Source organism: Lissotriton helveticus, chromosome 2_1 (assembly GCF_964261635.1).
Source record: "Lissotriton helveticus chromosome 2_1, aLisHel1.1, whole genome shotgun sequence".
Lineage (NCBI taxonomy): Eukaryota > Metazoa > Chordata > Amphibia > Caudata > Salamandridae > Lissotriton > Lissotriton helveticus.
The window spans coordinates 504,356,227-504,373,842 of record NC_136059.1 but is presented as its reverse complement, the minus strand read 5'-3'; the positions used below and the strand labels follow the sequence as shown (position 1 = coordinate 504,373,842).

The following is a 17,616-nucleotide window of genomic DNA, read 5'->3' as shown; positions in this document are numbered from 1 at the left end:
ACAATGCCAAGTGTTGCATGGATGTGCTGGCAATACTACAGTATGCAGACAACACACATATCCATGTCGACACACACTGCTAGTTTTTGGAGTGTAGTGGACAGTGGACACAACCATATCACCCCAGCCCGTGGGGAAGCTCGACGAAATGTAGCTTGTTAGGTCCCCCCGTAAGCGTGAGCGGAGTGGGCGGGCCCGGCATACGCCAAGCCAGCGTAGTGGTGTGCATAAAAGGCACATAACTCTGGGCGTGGTCCTCTTCTGGAATGCCCAAATGTCTCTGCCAGGGTGGTGCCTCTCACCCCGCCACGAGGCCGACGCCGACACCGTGAGCGGTGTTGCCTGCGATCCTGTGCTCCTGCTGCACACCTGGCCACTGGTCCCCGAGCCAGTCTTGCCCGCCCCTGCACACACCGGCCTCAAAGCTCACCTCCCGACACCGGCGTGTGTCGAAGAGGGCCCACCAAATGCCGGTGCAAGCTCCAAGCTCGAGGCCGCAACCTTGGCAACCTGCTACGACCATCATGGCCTCCGCGAGCAAAGCCCGCAGTACTCCTTTCACGTTGACGTACTCTACTGGCTGACACAGCGGACTAGTATATCCCACATTTGGAACTGAGTCTTGATTACACTATGGCAGAGAACATTATTTATGGCAGATTTTATGTGCTATACTCCCTTCGATGTGGTGCCACCAAGTAAGTGCATAGCATTACAACCACACATGTCTGTGAGCCCACGTGGAAAATTGCCCTCGGGCCACACTAAGCTTGAGTAGGTCACACATTTTGAACTGAGTCTTAATTTCTCAATGGCACATAACATTGCATCCTAGGAGAGGTGTAAGAGGAAGATGTGTTTCAGTCATGAGAACAAAAGGGTCATCGTTACGGAGGTGATTGAACACTACAGACAACTGCCCTGGTGTTACTAACTCTGTGCAGGGCGAGCCAACGACAAGTGGCTGTGGGCCACTGCTGACCGCTGCCTCCGGTTTACACTGCGGTCGAGTTGGACACACATTTGGAACTGAGTCTTGATTATGCAATGGCTGAGTTCATTACATTGTACCAGCATCATCGCAGACTGCATCCCCTCTCAGCCCCCGTGCCACTAAGCCTGTTCCCCAACATTCATGGACTCTCTCTGGTGGCATCTGAGTCTATGGACTGGGGGTTGTCTTCATCCTCATCTAGCTGATACTGACGTGCTGGTAATGATGAGGCTGTAGCATTCCACTCCTCAATTTGCCACTTCCGGATGGCATCTGCCCTCTGCATCATGTCCGTGAGGACCCCCTCCACTGTCCCCCGCATCCCTCTGCCCCATTCACCTCGGACATCGATGAGGACCCGCTCAGTCCGCGCGGCCCTACCTCAGTGCACCACAAGTCACCGTCCCGTGGTGTGTGCTTGTGCCACTAACTTTGTGTAGCTCAAGTCAGGGACCCGGTCTTCTGAGATATTGAATGGCGTCTGAGACGATGGCCTGGGGATCATCGACGCCATGTGTATGTGGCCCTGCGCTGTTTGCTTACTCGGCCTCAACTGCGGTCCACCAGGGCGCACACATCATATCAAATCCTGACCGACCCGGACGTCGCATCACCACAGGAGGCACACACCACCACTGTCAGGACCACCTCTAACTGCCAACTGCCACAGTCGAAACAGTCGTACTGGCAGACTAACTGAGTTGCTCACACCTGTCGTGGATGCCATCATCTGCCTGATACCCTGCTCAGCACTCCAGGTGCCAATAACTCAGTGCACCACGAGCCATCGTCCATTTCTGTTTTGGTTATGTGCTGTGGAGAGCTCACGCAGCAGTGTCACCTCAGGAAGAGTGGGAGACCTGGGACGATGATGAGGAAGATGATGCAGGTGTGACACCCCCCACTGCAGCTGCATCAGGAATATCCCAAAGGGACCCAATCGTAGACATTTTCTTCACATGAGCGCGCTCAGCTCTAGTGCCCCAACCTCAGTGCACTGCAACTCACGGACACTTCTGTTTACTCATTGGGTGACATTTGTACTTGCTCCGGCTACCACCATGATGCTCTGCTGTTGTCTCTGTAATGCTGGTGTTTTCTGTTTCCGTTTTATCAGTGTTCACTGTTGTATTTGTTGCAAGTACTAACAACTCCGTGAGGGCTGGCTTACACTCAACCCACACACATCCAGCACAGGCGTCACTGTACATGTGACACTTCCAATAAAGGGGTCGGGCGCCTGTGCCCCTAGCCAGTCCCACCAACTATATGAGTGTGTCTGTGTGGTCATAATGTATGCATAAGAGCCCCGGACCCTACCACATTACATTGTGCTGTGTACAGCAAAGGCAACCGTGTCCCCGTTGGCAGAGAGTATGGCCTTGGACATGTAGCTTTCTTGTCAGCCATTCAATACGTAAGAGGAGTGTACTGGGCGGTCGTACGAAGGTCCAGCGTGGGTGTGTGAATGGTAATTCTAAGGTTCTGGGCGTGGTTCAGTACAGGAAATATGCAAATGCATGTGTCTCTGTCGCAGTGTGGGTCTCCTTTGTGGTGTGTAGGTGGTCTCTGATGGGACTTAGACACCCCGTATGTGATGTAGTTCGGCTTCCATTCGCTCTGACCACACCTGCACGTATTCGGACACCTCCTTTTGGCATTCTGACACCTGGCTTCTGAATGCGATGAGTGCCTCGGTTGAGTGTTGGGAGCCAGGCTTGATGGCGGGTGCTTCCTACTGTGTGGTCTGTGCAGGGGCTGGGGTCTCCTCTATGTGCCTTGGCTTCCCTGCTCCTGGGGGTGGGTTGCCTAAGATGTCCATGAGCTGTTGTAGTGCGTCGGTGTCGAAGCTGTGGTGGTCGTCTCCAGCATCAATGATAAGTTGTCTGGTCTGCTCTGCTGGATGTGTTGTTTGTCCCTCTGTAATGTGAAGGGGAGATGCATGTTGACATTGTGTTGACAAGTATGTTGGCGCATTGTTCTTGTTGACATGCAGACTGTATGACAATGTACATTGGGACTGTTTGGGCGGTGCTGGCAATTTGATTTGGAACAGAGGACATTTGGACTACGTGACGGATGTGAGGTTGTACACATACATATGAATCTCACAGTTTCCAGCTACGTTAGATGTGATTGGCCTGTTTCTGCGCATGAGCGGACCCAGTTGTGTCCCCTGTTCTGCATTATCAGTGTTGCACTTTGTACCGCATTGTAGTGGGATGTGCTGTGATTGCTGTGCCTGTGTGCTGCATTGTGCCACGGTGGCCAGGTACATGATCCTGGGTCATTATGGGTGTGCAGTATGCTACACATCGCTGTGCATGTGTGTCATTGTGCCCATCTCCCCCCGTTCCTGGTCATTACTCACCCTGTTGATGTTGTGTCAGGTCCTATCGAGCTGTGTCCGTACTCCCACCTCCTTGCACCATCTCCACACTGATGACTGTGGCCTCCATTTCTTTCAGCTCCTCCTGTGATGCAGGACTCCCACCTCCTGTCGCCATTGCTGCCTTCCTGTTGGCAGCGGGTTTGTGCTTGGTGTGGCTTTTCACACCATGCCAGCGCCTCTTGAACTCCTCGACACTCCGACTGCATTCATGTTAGTCCCATTGTGGGTCAGTTGACGGTAGTTTACTGTCACCTCTGTGACCCTGATCTAGTTTTGCTGCGGACTACACCCCGTCTTCCTCTTCCTCTTCTCCTTGGCCTTCCCCGAGCCCGAGGTTCCTTGCTGGTTGTCTGTGAGGCTTGTGGGGTTAGCGTTGCCCTCTGCACTAGATCCGGGTGCATCCATGGTGCTACACAGTTTGAATTGTTTTTAGTGTATTCTTTTTGTTGCTTTTATAGTGCATGTTCCCGCCTGACGCGTGGGATTTGCAGGCCTTTTTACCAGTTCTTGCTGCGTTTTGTATCGCGATTGGCCTCATTGCAACTTTTTTGCGTTAGTGTTTTGCATTTTTGCAGCGTCGCGTTGTCTTTATCATGGACATTTGACGCGTTGTCGTGGGCCTATTGTAAGTACTTGGACATCATTCATTTGCCCTTGGAATGGTAGGGGGGTGAGACAGCTAATCAGCTAAGACGCCAACTCAAACTGCCCATATCTCGTACCTATTTAATCTATTTATTTATTTATAAAGTTTTATTTAGCGCGAACTTGATCCGAAGGATATCAGAGCGCTTTACAATTTGAGGGAACGGTAACAAATCCCGAAGGATATCAGAGCGCTTTACAATTTGAGGGAAAGGTAACAAATCAAAACATGAGTCTAACGTGGGGAATCTAATAGGCATTGAATCAAATAGTGCACACCTAATAGCTCATTTATAAACCTGAGTGAAAGAAGAATGGGCTATACGATGGAGCATAGTGACATAAGGGGAGTAAGTACAATAATCATATACAGGAATAACCAATACCAAAACAATTATCAAACATGAGTCAAATGGCGAGTCTAGTAGGCATTGAATCAAATGTTGAACATCTAACAGATCATTTAACACCTGGGTGAACGATGAATGAGCTAAGCGATGGAACATAATCAATCAATACAGGAATGATAACCAAAAGAAAAATAATCATATACAGGAGTAATAACCAATACTATAGTATGCCCAATGCACTTAGAGCTAAAAATTGACCCTCATGTTAAGGTAAGAACGTATTCATGAGGAATCTTTTTGCTTTCAGTTTGAAAGCAGCCTTGGAAGAGATCCTCCGAATTTCCGGTGAAAGAGTTTTCTAAATTTTAGGAGCAGAGCCAGAGAAGGCTCGTTGGCATGTTCTCTTTTTGCGGAAGATCTGTGATTTCAAGAGGAGGGAATTAGCACTCCTTGACAGTCTGCCCCCTCCAAATGCACCCAAAAGTGGCATTTTTGCAAAATACAAGAACTCCCTTAAGAATAAATCCATACATTGGATCAGACACGTGAGGGAGTGCAGGCCTATGATAAGGGACAATATTCTGAGTGCCACGAGATGCTTTCTTGCCAACAGTCCAGTAAATGCCATAGAACCCTCACTAGTCGATGAAGGCATAATGTCTAAACTAATTGCCCTAGAAGCCAGGACATGTACTGCACCAACTTCTAATATCCAGCTCAAGTCACTCCTCTTCCGCACTGCAATAAATCTTAATGCTGCAAAACTACCCGAGATATCATCAACAAATCTAAGGGCTGGGTTAGAACCCTCAATTCACACCACACAGACCATACAGTCCACAAAGATTCACCCTGGAGAGGGAGCTGCATATTGCACCACAGATACTGATACCTATAACCACACACAGCCCCAGGGAGAACAGAGTAAGGATGTCTATGTTCATCCTGATGTGCCCCAGACTGTAGGTCACCCCCAGTTTAAAATCGTTTCACAGAATATGGCTGGCATAAGGAGCAAGCTATGCCTGCTTCAGTGGACCGAGCTCACCAACTCACAGGACATCTGTACACTGCAGGAAACATGGAGCCTTACACCCACATTTGTGCCAGGTTTCGTGACATTCCGTAAGTCGGCCATGGCAGCTAAACAGGGATGACCATCTGGAAGCTTGCTGATTTTGATCAGCATTGTATTAAACTGCGTCGCCAGCGAGCTTTCCATTAATAGCCTAGACATCCTAGCAGACAGGCTAAAAGGTAGATCAGGCAAGGCTGTAGATATCATCAACTTCTACGCAAGGGGCACTAGAGGGGGCAAATCACTCACCCTACAAGTTCTTCATGAGCTGTTGGACTTGATGGGGCTTGGGCACCCGTTAATAATAGGTGGTGATTTCAACGTGACCTTTGAGCACCTTGACAAGGAGGACATCCACAGTGTTAATGAGGAGAAAAAGTCATGGTGAGTCCCACCCTTTGCACTTCCACCACTGAAGAAGTGGTTGCGGGCCACACATGAGACACCACGCTCAGATAGAGGAGGGGAGCTGACTTTCATCGGCCCTAATGGCGCTAGTCGTATTGAAATGAAATGAAAAGAAGATTTATAAAGCGCATACATTTTACCCGAAGGTCTCAAGGCGCTACCTTTCCAAGTAAATATACCAAAGGATTTAAATATACCATCAGAGATTAAACAGCCATGTTTTTAGCGCTTTCCTAAACACCAGAAGGCAGTTTAATTTTTTAACATCTCGGGGAGAGAGTTCAAAGTCTGGCCGTACCACCCAGAAAACTTCTCCCGCCCCAGGAACTTTTCCTGAACCTAGGGATCATCTGATTAAAAGACTCAGCTGAGCGTAAATGGTGCGTAGGGATATTTCGATGGAGGTATTGACTACATTCTTGTAGCCCTCTGGCTATGGCCAACTGTAATCGATATGGCCACAGTCAAAAACTGTGACAGTGACCACAATCCGCTAAGCCTGAGGTTGGCACTCCCATGGGGTAAACAGGAGAGCGCAGTAAACAACATATTAGCCCTAAAAGAAGTAGCATCTACGAGCGACAATCACCGTCTTAAATGGCCAATAGTCATGGGGGATGAATCCAAACTAAACAACACAATACAGAAACTCGAGGATCACTTGGCTGCAATCCAAATTTTATCAGATGAGCCGAGCACATCTGCGAACGTACGTGCGCTGCCTGCACACTTCTTCGACCAGCTAACCCGAAACTTTGGCGCCCAAATCAACTATCCGGGGCTAAAGCAGAGGGAAATAAATAAGGTGAACCCATGGTTCACACAAGAATGATGGTCACTAAGGAGACGCCTGGCACAGCCATTAGACTCAGAAACATACCAGTGGTACTTGAACTAAGAAAATTATAAAAAATTATCCCTGCAAGGTCCAAGCGCGACTGGGATGAGGTCATAGAGAGAACTAGGGGAGGCTTGCTCCCAATTCGACCTTAAGAAATTTGGGGCTCTTGTGGGAAGAAGAAGCCACAAAAAACAGCCCCCCTTAGCCAACAACATCACAGCCAATATCAGGCTAGACTGTACACAGATTAGCCCAGCACCATGTGACTCTGGGCAATAGCTTGCTTAATCTTCCCGACGGCCACCAGCGCCTAGAGACCCTTACGGGTGATTGCGCGCTTTACAAATGTGGATTATTATTATTATTATTATTATTATTATTATGGGTTAAATGGTTAGCAGTAGACATTTTTCATAAAGGTAATGCCACAGTTGACATAAAGCACAGCAGGTAGCAATCGGAACTAAGAGTGTCTGCAAAGAGAGAGGTTAGGAATCCAGAACTCTACATGGGAGTGCATAGGATTTGACAATCTGGGAACAGAAAGGGTCTGACAAAACACAAGAGGGATTAGTGGACGTCAGTATGAGGAGCATTTCAGCAGATTCAGCAGAAGATGAGGGCTGTGGGTCTCACTGGTGCTGCCTTTGTGCCATATGGAGAGGAGCTTATACATTTTGTTTTCATGGTGTGAACGTTGGGAGTAATCCACGGCTGTCGACATGAGTGTCTGACATGAAGGTGTGTAGAATTTAGTCCAAGTTAAATTCTATTCTCTGTGTTCAATTGAAATAAACATAGGTGTTGCTGTAAAGCAATAGTTCAAGGTCATTATAACATTTATTCAAGAAGAAAGCCCGATCTCTTGATCAATTTTTTCATTTGATGATGTGGGCAAATGTTGTAGGCAGATGATGGGAAGTGATGGTGGCTAACCCAGGAATATTGCATGGTGAGTGGACGAAGGGTGGAGTTTAGACTGAGCTAAGGTTTTACACAAGGGAATTGGGTCCAGTGATTTGCAATGTGTGAGAGTAGACTTTAAATTGGTGTTTAGGAGAGAGTAATCTTAGAGGAATCAGGGAATTGGGCTTGATTGGAAGCAATTGCTTGGGTCAAGATGGAAATCCCCAAAAATGATAAAGGGGGTCGGGTGATGTTGAGGGGAAGCCAGTAGGAAGGACGGGGGGCCCAACGCTTGGGTAAATATAGTCACAAGAGGTACAACATTACTATTGTTTTCTATTAAATGAGAAATAACTATACAGGTTATTGATGTACCATACAATTGCAATAACATTGTCATTGATTATCACTACAGAAAGAGATGACTCAGGGCCAGATGTAGGAAGGTAAATACCGGTCGGTAACGGCCGATTTCGGCTGTTACCGACCGGTATTTGAAGATGGAGATGTAGGGGCATGTTAAAATACAGATTTGGTAATTTTACCGATTCTGTAAAATACCGAATCGGTAAAATTACCGATTCTGTATTTTGACATGAGGTAGCACTGCAATCAGTGCTACAGGGGTCTAAGAAGTCGTTATTTACCACCAACTAGAAGTTGGTGGTAAATAATGAAACCCCTTTAAAAAAGCATTTTTATTTTGCTTTTTAAACAGTGCCACGTTGCAGACATACATGCCCTAAGGGCATGTATGTCTGCAACATGTGCACCTATGCACAATTGAGGGGTGCAACAGGGTGTCAAAGTGACACCCTGCCACCCTTCAATGTTTCCCCCAATAACCAAATCGGTATTTACCGATTCGGTAATTGACATTCATTCCTATGGGCCTGACATTCATTCCTATGGGCCTACAGGCCCATAGGAATGAATGGCAATTACCAAATCGGTAAATACCGATTCGGTAATTACCGAATCATACCGATTCGGAAATGAAATCGGTAAAATTACCTAAATCCCGATTGCCAGTTCTTAAATACCGAATCGGTATGATTCGGTATTTAAGAATCGGTAATCTAGGATTACCTACATCTGGCCCTAAGTGTCTTGTCACTTTGGCATACAAATACCCCATTTGACAGCTATTGGAAGTTTTAAATGGAACGTGATTCAATTGAAGTATAAAATGAGTGCTTATGATATGCAGAACAACTGTTTATAGGATGAAGGATTTATGCATACCTGTCTGGAAAAGGACTTTTGCAATTGTTGTACGACAAAGAGGGCAGGGAGTGCTTGAGGGATTGTCTTTGGCAAGGGTCCGTAGGCAGGGTTCACAAAAAATGTGATGGCATGGATAGCACATGTATGGATTGAAGAAAACATCAAGGCACACAGCACAGATGTGGCTTTCTTTCTCTCTGGTGTTGTCACTCTCATCATCCGTACTTAAGTTTGATTTAGATGTCTAGAAGAAACAAAAAGTAAAGATTATCACAATTAATCAACTGCCATACATATACAAACATCATTTATTGAGATAGCGATGTCAACAATATATATAAATTGTTCATGTGGTGAGGATCTAACATCCAATATGCACATTTTACTGCTGAAAAATAAATTACCACCAACATCTTTTACTGCAGACAAATTCATACCACTTATATCAAACTATGTATGTAATATGGACATTACCATTATAAACTTCAAATACTTCCAAGACAAAACTGTGTTTGTGATACATCGGCAGTATGACACACCGACTACTAGACTACATCACACAAGATATTAGAGACCAAGCTAAACAATCTTAAAAGGCCACGCGGAGAGAAAGAGGAGGTGTTTATAGAGGCATGACACACTGGAGCAGATGTTGCTTTTTACCTCATTACACATCCCTGATATGACCTCATCTGAATACTGTTTTTGTAAATGGTATTTCTAATATAATTTCACAGCACCACATATTACAAAGTAAGAAGCACAAAATAATTAACAAATATGCAATCAGTATACTACACTCAGGCTACATATCAGGAAAGTGATCAAGTCTAGCCAAGGGTCTCTATAATTCGTAAATCCAGCCTCTTGAGAGTCATGGTTCATGTATTATATCTACTCAACTCTTTTGCTAACAATCTACAAACTACCCTCTACTCACTGATCTAAAATCTACAAAGCTGCATAGTGAAACTCACCCATCTCTTATGTATCAATCACCACATGCCCATAGAAGCACATTAGGATAGTGTTACTTTAAAGTCATTAATTCTTGGATCTATACATTCATCCAATATGGTATAATTCGTCCAGTCTCTGGAATTTACCCAAAATCTCCCACAATTCCTTTCAACCGCTGCCCACTTCTTGAACTCACATTGATAACTACCATTGTTTGGGCATTGTACGCTTCATCAGAAACAAGCTCAGGTCGGATATTTCAGTTAAAAATTATCTTCTTTCTTGGACGTGATACAGCACAATATTCTATACCTGCACCTTCAGGTGTAATCTTCAAACAGATTGTGCAACTGGTCCTATAGACCTTTAGGTGTCAGCTAAAAATGTATTCTGGGAGTTAACATTAGTACAACATGTCAAATTACAGGGAAACCAATTTGGCTCCAGAAGTACGACACAGAGGATGGTTTTCAAACCATGAAGGTTTATTTACAAGCTTATAACTAACCAACGAGAGAGTTAGGGTTATGAAGCCACTCTTCTACCCCTATCAATTATAATACAACAACTAAAGAGTGACTGCAACTGCGACTGTTAAAGTGAAAACTATCAATTTCTTGTGATCTACACAGTGTTCAAAAAAGGAGATAAAGAATTAAAGAAAATAAAGTGAACGGGAAGGGAAAACTCTATTTCTTAAAAGAACCCTCACTCACCCTAGTGGTGACATGCTTCATCATGGGGTTCCCACAGGGGAGACCGAGTGTCCCCCCCGTGTGCTACAACGTCTGCAATTGCAGCAGAGCTGTTTTTTTCTGAAGTCAGGATGTGTGTGCTCTAGTGTTGTGAGTGCAAGATTTAAAAGATCCCAGCTGTGCCTAAAAAAACTTTATTAATGGGCCAGCTGTTCACATTATAAACAAGTGTGGACTACGTAGTAGTTTTTATTAGAACCACTATGTCCTAGTAACAAAAGGTCGACATGTTTCTGCTGCTTAATGCGTCATTCGGCTCAGCTTTCATAGAGGACGATGAGGTGAAATCCCCCGGGGGGTCCGCGCACGCTAAGGCGGGTCCATTCCGTGAGGATATATATGTGAAAAGGTAAAAAATTATTATTACAAAAACTCACGCTTTTACCCGTATAAAGCACTCCCAGAGATCACCAGGAGCCAACTCTGTAAATGAACAGAATAGACAAGACAAACATTAATAATGAGCAAATATTATGCATTCATTTCATCATATTCTGTCAATTCCTTATGCCATTAGGTTCAGAATTGTTCTCTTTTACTGTGGTTCACTTCCAAACCCGTCTCCATACACCCACTGAGTTCTATACTATTTGGGCAATACCCTTGTTCACCCTTGCAAATTATCACGGAGGGTTTCCTTTGGACAAAACTCAGTCCCACTGTGCGCTATGTCAAGACTCAGGTAGTTATTTGCCTGCGTCATACCTATTGCGCCATGCGTACAACTATGATGATTGAAATTAATGCAACACCCCTCATTAAAACAAACGTCCCTTCGTAGTAGGACGATGGATTCATATACTCAGACTTAAGGAAGCTTTTTACTGTGGTATATAGTGTCATAAAATTGCCAAGCACTTACAACACACGTAAGTCAAGTGTGCAGCACGGGGCACAATCTTCACGTCGCGATCCGTCTGAAAGTTTAAACAAAACCGGCATCGATAATAGAGCCGATACAAGCCCCGGCATCCCATAATCACGCGGGGGCATAACCGGAACGTTGGTGGACTTACTTAGTGCACACCGACTCGCCGCCGTAAACCTATTCTGTTCTGCTCTGCAGCCCGGAAGTTGTCTGCCATAGGTATTCCACGGGGTTATGTAGAACGCAGACATCAAGTCACGTATCTGACGTTCTACATTCGCGTCAGGTGACCGACGTAAAGTGCTCCGCGTCCCCGTTTGCGAGCAAACACTAGAGCGCTAACCCTCTGGGAGGTACGCCTGGTGGATCTCCTCAGCGCATTCATGGTTTCACTGAAATGGAATAACTTTATTGTTCACCAAACTTTGTCAATATAACCAATCCGTCCTATCAGGCATCTGAATTTGAGCTGTCACTTCACGTGGTGATTTGAATATAAATAGTGACAAAGAATGGCTGATTAAATCCTATTCCCATTTCATTCATTGTACTCACTGGTGCCCATGAACGAATGAAGATTGACATGTTTTATTCTCCAAGTTTTCCACATATCAAACATAGGTGCAATTTTTCGGGCCTCACATCCCACACGAGTGCCAGCCGGCACGGAAGTGCATAAGTGCACACGCTCTTGCATCATAAATAGCGGTGCTCACTGGAATAGCCATGGGCAGATTATCGTCTTAGTACCGTCCCCCAAGGGATTTCATCATTCAGTCCTATCACATGGGTAGAAAGGCGGTGAACACACCTCTGCTCTTTCTCAAAAAGACTTGTTTCTGTACCATGGTCGAGCTGTTCAATCACAGTCCAATGAATCTCATTTGGGGAGTGTCTTTGTTCCATGAAATGTGTGGTAAGTTTGGTGTTACTTTTACCACATCTTATGCTACTCCGATGTTCACAAATTCGGAGTTTGATCATCCTTTTCGTCATCCCTATATATCTTAGGCACCAGGGACAGGTTATCAATGAAACGACATTGCATGTATTGCAATTCGTATGCTTTCGTTGCTGCCATGTCTTTCCTGGCTCAAGGTTGAGTGTTTTTGAGTCGAGGTAAGGGGGCACACACTGCACCCCCCACAGGGATAGTGACCAATAATGGGTGGCAAAACCCAGACGTTCAGTACACCCCTTGTCATTTCCTGCTATTTTCTCGGACGTGTATGGACAAGGGAGTCCTTAAGGCTCCTGGCACTTTTGTAAGAGAACAAGGGTTTTTCCCATGCACAATTGTTGGATGTCGGAATCCTCCAATGTTTTTTAATGCTGCAACTCACTATGTTAGATGCTGAGTTGTAGGTCGTAACACATGTTAGAGGTACCTCCTTCCCTGTCTCCTTGGGATGGTCCTCCAAAAGAGCCTCCCGGTGTTCATTGCGTGCCCTTTTGCAACTTTTAGACAGAAGGTCTTTAGGATAACCCCTCTTGTGTAATTTATTAATAACGTCCTTGGCCTGTTCCTTATAATCAGAGACCTCACTACAGTTCCTCCTGATTCGGAGGTACTGACCAAATGGAAGGTTTTCTCTCAATGGCTGAGGATGAAAACTTGAGTAGTGCAAGAGGTTGTTCTTCGCTGTGGGTTTGTGGTAGGTCTTAGATCGTAATTGGTTGCCTACTCGTGTAATTGTTACGTCCAGGAACACTATCTTGGTTCTGTCAAATTCATAGGTGAACTTAAGGTGAGGGTCTTGGTTGTTGACCCAGATAAAGAAAGAAAGAGCGTATTGACTCCTCATCACCCTTCCAGATCAACAACACATCATCTATGTGTCGTTGCCATAGAATGATGTTTGGAAAGTAGGGGTTGGTGGTTGGCAAGATGTTATTGCATTCAAAATTGTACACATACAACCCCGCCACACTAGGGGCAGATGTACTCCCCATTGATGTTCCAAGTGGCTTGTAAATAAATGTTGTCCTCATATTGAAAAAAGTTTTGTTTCAGTGCCAAAGTCGCACAGTCTACTACAAACGTTCGAGATGTCTTATACTCCCAATTGGTTTGTTCCTAAGTTTCTGCAACCACGTCAATTGTTGTGTCTTGGGGTATACAAGTATAAAGACTCTCAATGTCTAACGTTGCTAAGAAACACGGTTCTTCAGGCATTTCAATGATCTGTAACATTGCAAGTAGACTTTTGGTGTCTTTAATATATGCGCTAGTTGATGCAATGAGAGGCCTTACAAAGAAGTCGCAGTACTTCGATAAGGGTTCTAACATTGAACCCAAACACGAAACAATGGGCCTCCCTGGTGGTGGATGGATGCCCTTATGAGTTTTGTGGAGGGTGTAAAAGTATGGTATTTTACCCTCTGTGATGGTCAGAAAGTCTGCCTCTTGTTTAGTTATTTGCCCCTCATGTTCTGCTGCCATCACCAGATTATTTCTGATTTCAGACTAGTAGATGGATCCTTTCTCAGCAACACATAATTAGTTTGGTTATTTAAGAGGCGTCGGCATTCTCGGTCATAGTCACCCTTGTCTTGGATGACTATACCGCCCCCTTTGTCTGCACTCTTAATCACAATATTGGTATTATTCTGCAGTGACTGTATTGCCTTGAACTCACCTGCTGTTAAGTTCTTGAAAGGTGTTGGTGTCACTAAGGACTCAACCTTATTAACAACGGCTTGCTCAAAGGCCAATATCTCAGATGGAATTGTGTGCGGTGGGGGGTAAAAGTAGACTTCAGTCTGAAACTAGTATCTCCTTGTGACATCTGTGTAGACTCAGTTGTATGTTTCTCGAAAAAGCTTTTCAATCGCAATTTGCGGAAAAATTCTGTCAGTTCACAGCGTAGCTTGAACTTGTCAAGACCTGGGGTGGGCACAAACCCAAGGCCCTTTTCCAGGACCCGGGTTTCCTCTTCTGTGAGGGTAGTTGAGGACAAATTCATAATCAGAGTCGCTGGTTGCTTGGTCCCGCTCTTTGCTCCGAGGTTTTGCTCCTCGTATTGTCGCCCACAGATTCGGTTGGTTCCCAATGAACTTGATTGGGCCCTTTGCGTCTCCCTCTCCTCCCCCGGCCCCTCTTTAAAAAAGGCTGAGGGAACATTTGAGGTTGGTAAAAATGCGGTTGTGGAGGACCAAACGCTGGATTCCACCCCATCATGAGTGGAAAAGGTGGTGGTTGTTGAAAGGCGTTTTGAAACCGGGTCCCACCCTGTTGGTACGCTTGCCAGCCGGGATTAAAGGAACCTCTGCCTCTTCCCCGACCTCTATTCCTTTTACCTGTACTTCCTGAACTGGAGCCACTAGAGTTGGAATCCTCCGACGCATCGGAGTTGTAGTCTGTCTTAGTGGATGATGTGTAGTCAGGGCTGGCATACGGGTATACTTTCGCATACGACCACCGTTTTAAGTCTTTCTGGAACCTCTGAGCTTTGGACTGTGCTAAATTTTCTTTGTACTCCTTAAGTTGCCCTAAAATGACTCTCAGTCTGTTGGGTTTCAATTTGAAGAACATCTGAGAGTCGGAGGGCGGTCTTTATTATTAGCACTGCCCAATCCCGGGTGCAGTGCCAGGCGATCTGGGCCCATTCTTTCCTGAACAATGCATCCTCGAGAAAAATTTTGGGGGCATTTGTGACCACGTTCCACGTCGCGCTTGTAAAAATTACAGGTTTCAATCATTTAGTAAATCATGTTAGTTAAGCATAAAATAAAAATTGTTAATCAATCCAATAATATAATATCAGGAAGTGGTAACATGAATCATTTGAGAGTGCAAAATGCAACAAAGAAACTTTCCTAACTAAAATAAAATCATTTAAAGGTCGCAGGGAGAAATTCTAAGGAGAAGGTGTTAGTCTGATGTGACCCAAATTAATGTTCAGAGTAAGTAAGGGGCATAAGAGTTCAAGAGTCAAACTCAAGAACTGGAAATATGAAATCTCAGCAGTGTTAGGCAAAGGTGCTCCCCCAGCAGAGTCAGGACAGGATCTCTCCACAACTATTATAAGAGACACAATTAAAACCTTGCATTCTTTTTCCAGAACTTCGCCCACCAACTCCTCCCAACAGCAACCTATCAGGTTGCACTGTCTCCTTGTCACAGGTAAACTTCCCTTGTTCCCATCATCAAACAAAACCATAGACAACTGCACATCCTTGAATGTATCATCAGCCCGCACTGCATTGTACAAGGGGATCTTTCGCAACCCCACACATGACGCTAATCACAACTTGCAATTAATACTGTCTTCTATAACATTTGTAAAAGTCAAACATTAAGCTACTCTTGTAACCAGCATAGGTTATCTTACTCCTGCAACGAGAACGAAAACATGAAAGCACGTTTTAAAACCAGCATTATGATTAACAGTGAAGTCGCAATTAGACCAACATTAAGAATGCACATTTGGTTAAATGTACATATACTATAGGCTAAATGAATATGCTTTATTCAGACATAGTGTGGCATCTTTATACGAGGTTATCCACACATTACCACATGGATTAATATATCATTAGTAAAGATTATAAGGTATTAAAAGTCTGCTTCTCCAGAAGCGATCAAACATGCGAAAGCGCAATATTTAAAACCAGCAACAAACAATGCGCTATGCTACTTCCCTTAAAATAATTTGAGTAGCATGGTAGTACCTTCAGAAATGTAGACCATTAAGCAGTACTTGCTTAGTACGCTTGCAGACCTTTTTCCATTCAGCCCTTATTATTGGCATCCAAAATACACATCCCATTGAGCCCTATTCCAAATTACTGTGGCACTTAAATTCGAAAAACAAGCTTTATTAAGTCAAGATATTAATTTGCTTCTCTTGCCTAGATCTTTATAAACTTTGCTGCCACTGTGTTTTGCAAGTAATCTTGAAATCTCTAGCTATGTCAAACGCTGTCACTGATAAAAGAAAGACATTTTTAATTGTCATCTTTTGGATTCAAGAAAAGGCTGCAAACTTATAGAAGGTACTCGTTACACAGTTTTTTGCCATACCTTGCACTAGCCTCCCAAAAGACATTGGAGGATAATCTCAAGAACGTGTGATAATTGCCCCAAAATTAGCTTAACGCAACTCTTCACATTGCAGTCTATTGCGGGAAAATAACGCTGTGTTAACGTCCTATTAACAACACGGCGGTATCCTGCAATAGGCTCAAGATAACACGTCAAATCTCCGTGATAAAGTCAACGCAAAAATGCGAAACATGAATACAAGAAAAGTTGCGATGAGGCCCATTGCGATACAAAAATCTGCAAAAACCAGCAACAGGCCTGCAATTCCCACACATCCGGTGGGAAAATGCACTATAAAAGCAACAAAAAAAAGGGAGAAAAAAAGAAACTGTGTAGCACCATGGATGCACCCGGCCTGAGTGCAGAGGCCAACACGAACCTCACAAGCCCCACAGACCACCAGCAAGGAACCTCGTGGTCGGGGAAGGCCAAGGAGAAGAGGAAGAGGCAGACGGGGTGCAGTCCTCAGGAGATCCATATCAGCGTCAAGGAGGTGACAGAACACTACCATCAACTGAACGTCAATTTGACAAACGTGAATGAAGTCGGAGTGTCGAGGAGGTCAATTGAGGAGGCCAAGAGGCCCTGGCAGGATGTGAAAAGCCAAACCAAGCACAAAGCCACTGCCAACAGGAAGGCAGCAACGGCGACAGGAGGTGGGAGTCCTGCACCACAGGAGGAGCTGGAGGAAATGGAGGCCACAGTCATCAGTGTGGAGATGGTGCAAGGAGTTGGGAGTACCGACACAGCTCAATAGGACCTGACACAACATCAACAGGGTGAATAACGACCAGGGACTGGGGGGACAGGGGAGATGGGCACAATTGCACAACAATGTGTAGCACACTGCACACCCACAATGACCCAGGATCATGTCCCTGATCCCCGTGGCACACTGCAGCACACACACATAGCATTCACAGCACATCCGATGACAATGTGGGACAAAGTGCAACACCGACACTGCAGAACAGAGGACACAACTGGGTCCGCTCATGGTCAGAAACAGGCCAATCACATCTAACATAGCAGGAACCTGTGAAATGGAAATGTACATGTACAACCTCACATCCGTCATGTAGTCCAAATATACCCTGTCCCGCATCAAATATACAGCACCTCCCAGTCACAATGTACATTGTCAT

The 17,616-nt window shown here is 45.1% G+C and overlaps 1 protein-coding gene across 1 annotated transcript in view; it reads right to left on the bottom strand.

Annotated features, from left to right (window-relative positions):
- Positions 1 to 14,959, bottom strand: part of RNF180 (ring finger protein 180) — a 103,013-nt gene extending 88,054 nt beyond the window's left edge. Inside the window, exons 1-3 of the mRNA XM_078677764.1 lie at positions 14,725 to 14,959; positions 10,942 to 10,979; positions 8,860 to 9,085 (exon numbers count right to left, since the gene is read on the bottom strand). Coding sequence (XP_078533890.1) covers positions 8,860 to 9,085; positions 10,942 to 10,979; positions 14,725 to 14,959 — 499 coding nt within the window. The remainder of the gene's footprint in view (positions 1 to 8,859; positions 9,086 to 10,941; positions 10,980 to 14,724) is intronic.
- Between the last annotated feature and the right edge of the window lie 2,657 nt (positions 14,960 to 17,616).